This window comes from Gobio gobio, assembly GCF_949357685.1.
Source record: "Gobio gobio genome assembly, chromosome: 11".
Lineage (NCBI taxonomy): Eukaryota > Metazoa > Chordata > Actinopteri > Cypriniformes > Gobionidae > Gobio > Gobio gobio.
In genome coordinates this window covers 42,639,176-42,649,477 of record NC_137104.1, presented here as the reverse complement: position 1 = coordinate 42,649,477, position 10,302 = coordinate 42,639,176, and the positions used below count along the sequence as shown (strand labels likewise).

General features: G+C 36.4%; 1 protein-coding gene across 1 annotated transcript; it reads left to right on the top strand.

Moving 5' to 3' along the window:
* Nucleotides 1-4,117: 4,117 nt before the first annotated feature.
* Nucleotides 4,118-8,914, top strand: sqleb (squalene epoxidase b; the record flags this gene model as incomplete). Its single annotated transcript, XM_079828559.1, has 11 exons — nucleotides 4,118-4,126; nucleotides 4,365-4,578; nucleotides 4,671-4,842; nucleotides 5,466-5,562; nucleotides 6,648-6,761; nucleotides 6,892-7,063; nucleotides 7,710-7,805; nucleotides 7,965-8,107; nucleotides 8,202-8,298; nucleotides 8,541-8,628; nucleotides 8,722-8,914. 11 exons carry the CDS (start codon nucleotides 4,118-4,120, stop codon nucleotides 8,912-8,914), a joined length of 1,395 nt encoding a protein of 464 aa, XP_079684685.1.
* Between the last annotated feature and the right edge of the window lie 1,388 nt (nucleotides 8,915-10,302).

The window sequence follows — 10,302 nt, the reverse complement described above, 5'->3', positions numbered from 1 at the left end:
TTTTAAGTGTTCCCTTCATCTCAGGGGAATGAGATTCTGTGACTTTTCCTAAATAATCTATCTAAACATGCACAAAAAAATCTGGGCTTGATTTGGTTGTTCTAAAATTGTGTGAAAAATAAATGACAGTTTAAGGTCCTTGGGGTCAGATTGACCCCACATTGAAAACGAAAGGGAGTTATTATTTTTTTTTAAATTCATTTTGTTTGTCAACATTTTTTAAATAAATTAAGTATCAATCTCTACATTTAAATCAAGGACTGGTCCTAGAGCATAAACACAAAGTGGAATTGGCAAATAAATTGGCAAATAAAATCAACAAAACTGGCATAAATATGAAAAATGTTCATACATAAATTAAGGACTATTACTAGAGCACAAATGCAACATGGAACGAGCATGTTCACTCACAAACACGCACACACATACACACAAGTGTATGGGACATTTTTTAGATTTTGTCAATGAATGGGAAAATGTAAAAAATTATATTTTCTTCCTTTTTTGTCAAAAAAAATAAAATAAATCCAGTATAAATCTGACAATTTCTACATTTAAATCAAGGTCTGGTCCCAGAGCATAAACACAAAGTGGAACAAACTTTCTATCTCATAAACACACGCGCACACACACACACACACACACACACACACACACACACACACACACACACACACACACACACACACACACACACACACGCACACGTGTCTGACTGCAACAGAGAGCATTTTTATGGAAATTGTCAAATATAATCAACAAAACTGGCATAAATATGAAAACATTTCCATACATAAATGAAGGACTAATACTAGAGCACAAATGCAACATGGAACAAGCATGTTCTCTCTCTCTCTCTCTCTCTCTCTCTCTCTCTCTCTCTCTCTCTCACACACACACACACACACACACACACACACACACACACACGCACACGTGTCTGACTGCAACAGAGAGCATTTTTATGGAAATTGTCAAATATAATCAACAAAACTGGCATAAATATGAAAACATTTCCATACATAAATGAAGGACTAATACTAGAGCACAAATGCAACATGGAACAAGCATGTTCTCTCTCTCTCTCTCTCTCTCTCACACACACACACACACACACACACACACACACACACACACACACACACACACACACACACACACACACACACACACACACACACGTGTCTGGGGCATTTTTAAGTTTTTGGAAAATAAAATCAGACATAAATGCACATCAGTGTGAAGGGGTACACACACGTACACACACGCATGCGCGCACGCACACACACACACACACACACACACACACACACACACACACACACACACACACACACACACACACACAGAAAGAGAGGGAAAATGGCAGATAAAAGAAATAAGAAAGTTTTATTTTTCTGTGAACTCCTGTTCATTACTGTTCATTGGTGCTGCTGTTTTGTTTTGTATTGTGTTGGTTGCATTTACTTTTTAAAATTCATCTCTTGTTCTAAAAAAATTAATAATTTGTGATATATAATCTTCTGAAATACATAATATGTTATTACAGTCATGTCTTTTAGTGGTGACATTTCTGCAAATTGATGTATAATAATTGGCAAAAGCAAACAATTCAAAATATGTCAGACAACAACAAAAATAAATACAAAAATACAAATGTTGAATGTATTTTAGGATATGTATTCACAATATGAATACAGAAGAAGTTGAAACATCAAGAAAAAATGAAGTGAAAATTAAGTCCCTGTGGACCTCTAGTGGATATATGTGGTCATTGCACTTTATTTCTTTAACTATAATTCCTAAAGTTTTTTCCACAAACCTGCAGATGGCAGTATTATATCCCTAACACATAGAGCAATGTCCAAAAACAATTTAGATTTAAGATGATAATTTAAGTGATGTTTTTATAAAAAATACATTTGTCATGAGCCAATTTATAACATAGTTAAGTATTTGTGCAGTAAATAGGTAAAAAACTACCAAATATCCACAAAAACACAGCATAACTGTATAGTTGAGAAGTAAATAAAAAAAATTATATATAGTTTGCCATATAAAACATTTATATTTCCTTATGCAATTGCTCTGTAAAAGTTTGGGGTCAATCTGACCCCAAGGACCAAAAACGTTATCCTTTTTGAGGAGTTATTAAGGGTTAAGAGATTTAAACACATAACACATCAAATCAGGCCAGCTCATGTCTCTAATATGGGGTGGGGATTTAAATAAACTTTGCATTTGCAGAACCGGTTTAACCAGTGCTAAGTTCAATGCGGATAGCCATAAAAAGATTTCAGGAACAACAGCATTGTGTCCGTCAGTGTATTTTGAACCTTAAAGGCAAGGTAAGTTAATCTTACATATTATATGAAGTCTAAAAATAATTTAGATTTAAGATTAAAAAAAAATACATGCAGTAGGCTATGCATACGAGTTGCGTAATAACACACCAGACCTACTAACAGAAGGTTTGTTGCTTGCAGTGAATATTTGTTCTTCTGGAAGCCAGTGAAAGTCGATTCAGTCAAAATGAACGATGTGAATGCACGTGTCCAAAGGAATATCAGAGCAGCTGGAAATGGCGGGGATGATAACCGTAGCTGGAACTGGTCTCTGATTTCAGTGTCTGCTGGCTTAGTGTTGTACCGTAAGCATATATTCTGTTTTAATATGGTTATGTTTGTCACAAAAACATGCCCACACCCCATGTTTTTGTGCTAATGTTGTGTTTCTTTTATAGTTCTGCTCACAAAAACATGCCCACACCCCATGTTTTTGTGCTAATGTTTTGTTTCTTTTATAGTTCCGCAACTATTGATCCACAACATATATTGGAACTATTCTTTAGACATGACAATATTCTGTTCTTTTTTACAGAATGGTTCATGCAAAGGAGAATGATAAATGAAATTAATTGTTTAAGGAAAACCATTGAGAAAGACAGAAGGGAAGACAAAGCCATGGTCGTGATTCACGAGATCCGCAGGTTGCTGTATGCTAGACAAGAAATCATTTGCAGCAATCATGTCCCCTATTTTGCTCAACGAACCAGAGAGGAAGAGTTAACCAGCATGGCCTCCAGTGACCCTATAGCACGTCAACTCAATGTAAAGGCTGATCTCATCAAGATATTCCAGCATCCCGAGCCCTGCTCAAGAGCCACAATAAACACGTGTGTTGAAGACTGGCAGAGAAAACTCAAGGGTTTACTTGAAAGTGAGCAAAAATAGACATTCTTATAGGGATTATCTCAGGAAAAATCAGGATATGTCTTACCCAGAGTGACACTAGAATTAGTATTTAAAACTGTTTACATTTTAATTTCAGGTTTATGATTTACTCCCTGAATGTCCAGTATAGCCTACAAACAAATTTCTGTTGAGATTGAATGTTTTATGGAAGTAGTAAACTACACCTGAATTGAACCAATGACAATGTGGTTTAAACTGTGGGAATACTATAAATGTGTCAAGTAAATCCACAGAAGGACTGAAGGACAGAACCCAAGAGCATTTTTATTTTTTGGAGAACAGGAAACAACACAGGCAAACTAAAAGTTTAAGTAACAAAACAAGAGCACACAGACAGCACATGACATAAGGAATCTGTACTAACAGCATATTTAATTATAATCAGGTGGCGTCAACTGTTTTGCAGTTTGCTAAATAAAATAATTATTAAATAAATAAATGCCTAACTGTTGTGAATTGCTTATGTAGTTTTCACTTATTTAGTATTACTCCCTTGTAAGAATCATGCAATGCACATGATATTATACACTACTAACATTTATTTATTTCCTTGTAGTCTGTCAAAAGGGCGCAAGTCTTTTATCTAACCGTACAGTGATATGATTGGATGACTGGATTAAATGGGCGGAGTTTATACATTTGATGACACGCGCCGCCTAAGCTCCCCATGTAATTCTCTTCTCTTCCAACCTACTTTGCTAGCTTGGTAGATGTCATGATTTCAATATTCCGTCGATATAGATGCAGTAATTCTCTCTATATACTCATCTTTAATTCACGACATTTTAAGGTATGACTGTGGAACGACTATGGTACAGTAGACTAAACATTTAACAACGGTGACGCTTGATAATGACCTACATATGATCGCGGTGATCTATCTATCTATCTATCTATCTATCTATCTATCTATCTATCTATCTATCTATCTATCTATCTATCTATCTATCTATCTATCTATCTATCTATCTATCTATCTATCTATCTATCTATCTATCTATCTAACTATCTATCTGACAAAAAGGTCATAGAAACTATCATTAATTAAGGTCACTTTTTATGATTTATTTATCTATTATATTATGATGTCTATCTATTATTTATGTACAGAATAATTCCACCAACACTGGAGATTTTGTTGCCCCAGAACCTGAAGTCATCATTGTAGGGGCCGGTGTTTTGGGCTCCTCATTGTCGGCGGTTCTTGGTCGAGATGGACGCAAGGTTACAGTGATCGAGAGGAACCTTAGAGAGCCAGACAGAATAGTAGGTGAATTGCTACAGCCTGGTGGATATTGTGCTCTCAAAGAATTAGGCTTGGAAAGTGAGTTTCTTTTTATTTGTATATTCTAGCCTGAGCACTGGCCACCAATTTTCATTATAGTTATAATACTGATAATCATTTTTTGTTTATAGATTCAGTAGAGGAGATGGATGCACACATTGTGAATGGTTATATCATCCATGATGTTGAACGTAAGATGGTTGTGGAGATACCATACTCACAAGATCAGACTCAATGTGGCCGAGCTTTCCACCATGGTCGCTTTATCATGGGTCTGCGTAGAGCTGCACTGGCAGAGTCAAAGTAAGACCAATTCTTGCGTCTTCAGTGTTGGGAAGGTTTCAGTTACCCGATTTAAAATATAATAAGCAGAGTAACTTTTTCAATTACTTTATTAAAGTAATGTAACTGATTACTTTTTGATTACTTTTCTCATTTCCAGCACTAAAACACCTTTTATCATTCGCCATGGTGGCAACTCTCAGACAGGTTGTAGCCTAAAGCTTTCAGCAGTAATGTGGATTGATGTAATTGTCAGACGTGGTGCGCAGCAAATTCAAACGAGAACCAATCAAAAGCATCAGAATAGCATTGCTTAAATGGCTTTTAAATATCAGCAGGCATTGTAATGCACATCAAAAACAGGCAAAGCAACAAATTAATATTATTCAACATAACCTAGCTTTTTACAGAAAATATTCAGATTTAACCCCCTTTGAAATCATTAACAGTTTTATAAGTAACTGTAATTTAATTACACAATTTTTTTTTACAATTTACACAGTTACATTTATTTTATAATTAAACTATGTAATATAGTTACATGTAACTAGTTATTCCCCAACGCTTCATCTTACATGTTAAAAATATTACATATAATATTATACAAGTATTTTTAATAACATATTTACCTGGTGTTTGTTGAGTGTGAGGTTCATTGAAGGCACTGTAACATACCTTGAAGAAGATGATGGCTGTGTCACAGGCATCCAGTACAAGGACAAACATTCTGGAAAAATAAAGGTTAGTCAAGAGACCACGTTTAAAACATTTTGATAATGTTTCAAAAATGGGATAGTTCATCTAGTCAATGGGAAAGTTCACCCAAAAATGAAAATTCTGTCATTAATTTCTCACCCTCATGTCATTCCAAACCTGAAGACTTTCGTTCATTTTCAGAACACAAATGAAGATCTTTTTTTTTTAAATCTGAGCAATTTCTGTCCCTCCATAGACAGCTACGCAACTAACACTTTGACACTTTACAAGTTCATAAAGACATCGTAAAAATAATCCATATGAATTGAGCAGTTTAGTCCAAATTTTCTGAAGAGACTCGATCACTTTATATTATTAACAGATTGAATTTAGGCTTTTATTCACATATAAACATTCATCAACTCACACATCAGTTGTGGTAAACTAGAGGTGTCCAAAGTCTGTCCTGGAGGGCCACTGTCCTGCAGAGTTTAGCTCCAACTTGCCTCAACACACCTGCCTGGAACTTGTATTCCTAGTAAGACCTTGATTAGCTGGTTCAGGTGTGTTTGATTGGGGTTGGAGCTAAACTCTGCAGGACAGTGGCCCTCCAGGAGCAGGACTGGACACCCCTGTGGTAAACGGATGCACAATCATGTTTGTAGGAAGTGCAAGAACCAATGAGGTTCATTCTCGTGTTACGCAGCATGTTTGAGCTTCCTCAAGAACCAATGAGGTTCATTCTCAGATTTTAACAAAAAGATCTTCATTTGTGTTCTGAAGATGAACAAAAGTCTTATGGGTTTTGGAACAACATGAGGGCGAGTAATTAATGACAGAGTTTTCATTTTTGGGTGAACTATCCCTTTAACCAATAATATTAAATATTTGGGTAGCTTCATCATCATAACTTTAAGAATGAGTGAAATAATCATAGTATAAACAGTAGGGATCATTATTGATAACATTTGTACATGTAGCCTAACTTCATAAATCTCTTTTTAGGATTGCCTTAATATTACAAAGTTGTTAAATAGCTAAATATTTACTGTGTTTTAAGTATTTAATTAGGAAAATTGTGAGTCATTCGTTTGTGAGTCATGTGAGTCACATGAGTATCTGTTTTGCAGAGGTTACGTGCCCCTCTTACAGTGGTGGCAGATGGATGTTTTTCAGCATTCAGAAAGTGTTTGGCCTCAGAAAGGGTTCAGATCTGTTCCAACTTTGTAGGCTGCATAATGAAGGTATGAGGTGCTCTGGTGTAATAGTATAAACTTTTTTTTTACTATTTACAACCCTTAAATAGTTTTGAAATCAAACTCAGCTTATTGTACATTTACTCAACACACTACTTTTATTGCATTGTCTCCTCAGAACTCTCCTCGGTACAAGCCCAACTATGCTGAACTAGTTCTGAGCTGCCATGGACCGGTTCTGATCTACCAGATCTCCTCCACTGACACACGCGTTCTGGTCGACATACGGGGACGTCTCCCCAAAAACCTGAGCCAATACATGATTGAGAAGATCCATCCACAACTGCCAGGTCAGAGAAGTAATATCATTGTCAATAAGAGTGCATTTAAAGGGATAGTTCACCCAAAATTGAAAATTCTGTCATCATTTATTCACTCTCAAGTTGTTCCAAACCTGTATGAATTTATTTCTTCTGCTGAACGCAAAAGAAGATATTTTGAAGAATGTCGTAACCAAACAGATGTGCCCCATCCATAGAATTTTTTGGAAGTCAATGGGGTCCATCAACATCATCATCTTTTGTGTTTAGCAGAAGCAATTCATAAAGGTTTGAAACAACTTGAGGGTGAGTAAATGACAGAATTTTTGGGTGAACTATCCCTTGAAGTGTTTTAAAATGATCAAACAGTTGTTTCCTAAAACTAAGATTTCAGTCCACATACATGAGCTGATATAAAAATGTGGCAGCACTTTATTTTACAGTCCTGTTCCCCATATAGATATATATGTAATTATTTTAGTAAGTGTAATAACAAGGTAATAACCCTGAACTTACCCCTAAACCTAACCTTAACCCATGTAGTTAACTTATATTACACAGTACTTTCTTAGGTAAGTGCGCATACTGTAAAAAAAAGTGCAACCAAAAATATCATTGGATTGATATGGATTATAGATATTTTAGCAAATTTTCCATGCTTTGTTGTGCCTGATAGATCACTTAAAGGGGCCGTTTTTGTTAGCCGTACAAAATAACCGTCTGAAATCCATGCCAGCAAGTTTTCTGCCATCATCACCTGTCAATAAACCAGGTAACTGCTCAATATAGATACAGCATATGATAGAGATGCAGCAGTGACAGTTTAGTCTTTATAATAGTACATAGATTTAATTACAAAGAAGCTTTATTATTGTTGTAATTCATTTGATTATTCATTATATTAAAACAGATCTATCTGTCCTCTTGACAGGAGTTGTGCTTCTTGGAGATGCTTATAACATGAGGCATCCTTTAACGGGCGGAGGGATGAGCGTAGCACTCAATGATGTCATGATTTGGAGAAGCCTGCTCCAGAATGTTCCGGATCTCAGTGACCACACAGCCTTATTGCAGGTTTTATTCACAAAAACCAGAATGAAAAAACATTGAAACATTTCATCAATTCTCTTAAAATCGGTGTATTATTATTCTACCCCCCCATCCATAGGCTAAAAAGAAATTCCACTGGGAGCGGAAGGTGTCTCATTCATTTGTGGTGGATGTTCTAGCACAGGCACTGCATGAGTTGTTTGCTTCAAAAGACAGTAAGCACCTGCTTTATGTTTCTGAATTATACAGCTGATACAAATCCTATTTCCAAATGTTTCATATTTATGTTGCCACTAGAGGGAACTCTTCTACCATAAGCCAAATGTTTACCTTCAAAGACTGGCCCCTTATGTAACTGACTGCTGTACACCATAAACTCTTGCTGATTATAATAATATAGATCGTCAAACCATTTTAATCACTGCAAATGATCATAACTTGTCTCCTCTGTTTGCAGATTCAGTATTATATCTTAGAAGAGCCTGCTTGTGTTATTTTCAGCTGGGAGGGGTGTGTGTCTCTGGGCCAGTTGGGCTACTATCTGTGTATGTACAGACTTCATTACAATCAAACCAATAGCTATAAATGTACATAATTACTGTATGCATACTATATCTAACATCTGTGCCAATCATCAGGCTCAATCCCCGCCCCGTGACACTGATTGGTCACTTCTTTGGTGTTGTATTGTACGCAGTCTACCTAAACATCAAGGCAGAGGTAAGACAGGACAGAGCTGGAGCGCTGCTGAGGAGCATGGGAATTCTTTATCGTGCATGCGCGATCATATTCCCTCACATCTTTTCTGAATTTAAATACCTTTTTTTATAGTTTTTTTAGGCCTTTGCAATGAATGTTAACTGATTGATATTTTATATCATATCATGAGACAAAATAATAGTCTATAAATCCCGTTTTAAAACATATATGCATTTCAGTACTTATACTGAAAATATTTTAAATACAATTATATGCATTTATATGCTTTTTACAGAATACACATGTACTTAAAACGGTTAAATAAAGTTTATTTTAAGGTTGGTTTACATGGTGGTGCAAAAAACAGCAGATTATGGGCCCTATTTTAATGGTCTGAGCACACGGTCTGAAGCGCATGGCGCAGGTGCACTTAGGGCGGGTCCGAATCCACTTTTGCTAGTTTAACGACGGAAAAAAACGGTCGGCGCATGATCCAAAAGGGTTGTACCTAGTCTCTTAATGAGTCATGGGTGTGTTTTAGGCGTAATGTGCAATAAACCAATCAGTCTCATCTCCCATTCCCTTTAAAAGCCAGTTGCGATTGCACCATGGCGGATTCGCTATTTACATGACGGAATTGGCGAGCGGAAAAACTGAATGCTTATCCAGAGAGGAATCCTTTTATTTTGAATATTTAAAAATGTTTGTGTGCTGCTGTGCATCCCTGTGTGTATAATAAGCAGAGTGTATGTGCGTTGTGCATCCGTCTATAGGCGCACATTACTAACATGCCCTTTAAATAACACAAAAAATACTGCACCATAGAGACAGAGCGACACGCGTCATAATCTGAAGACCACGCCCACCGGGGGGGAAAACAATTGAACGCTCTCCATTGACTTTGCATTGCGTGAAGCGGCATCCTTGTCATTTTGGACTTATAACAAAAAACAGAACAATGTCTAAAAGTGGATATGTGACAAAGTGTACAGCAAACAAGCTAAACAAAACCCACATCCAAAAACCCAGAAGTTTTTATAAGCTGTTGACCCAAAAAACGAGCGTTTAAGGACAAAAAAGTGGATTCAGGCCATTGAGACAGAGAGCGACACGTTATATTACACTGAGAACTACACCCACAGGAGGGGAACGTTATCAGAGACAGAAAATAAAATATATAAAACTGATATTTGGATATTTGACTTAACAGTGACATACGGAGTGTCAGGATCCCAAAATGTACCCATTCTTCCTACTGAAGCGTCACATTTTACTTCCTTTATCCACTTTTGTCTCCTTAAACTCTCGTTTTTTGGGGTCGACAGCTTATAAAAACTTATTTCTGTGTTTTTTAGCTTGTTTGCTGTACACTTTGTCACATATCAGCTTTTAGACATTGTTCAGTTTTTTGTTATAAATCCGAAATGACAAGGATGCAGCCTCACGCAATGCAAAGTCAATGGAGAGCTTTGGATTGTTCCCCCCCCCGGTGTGGGCGTGGCCTAAATACGCTCTGTCTC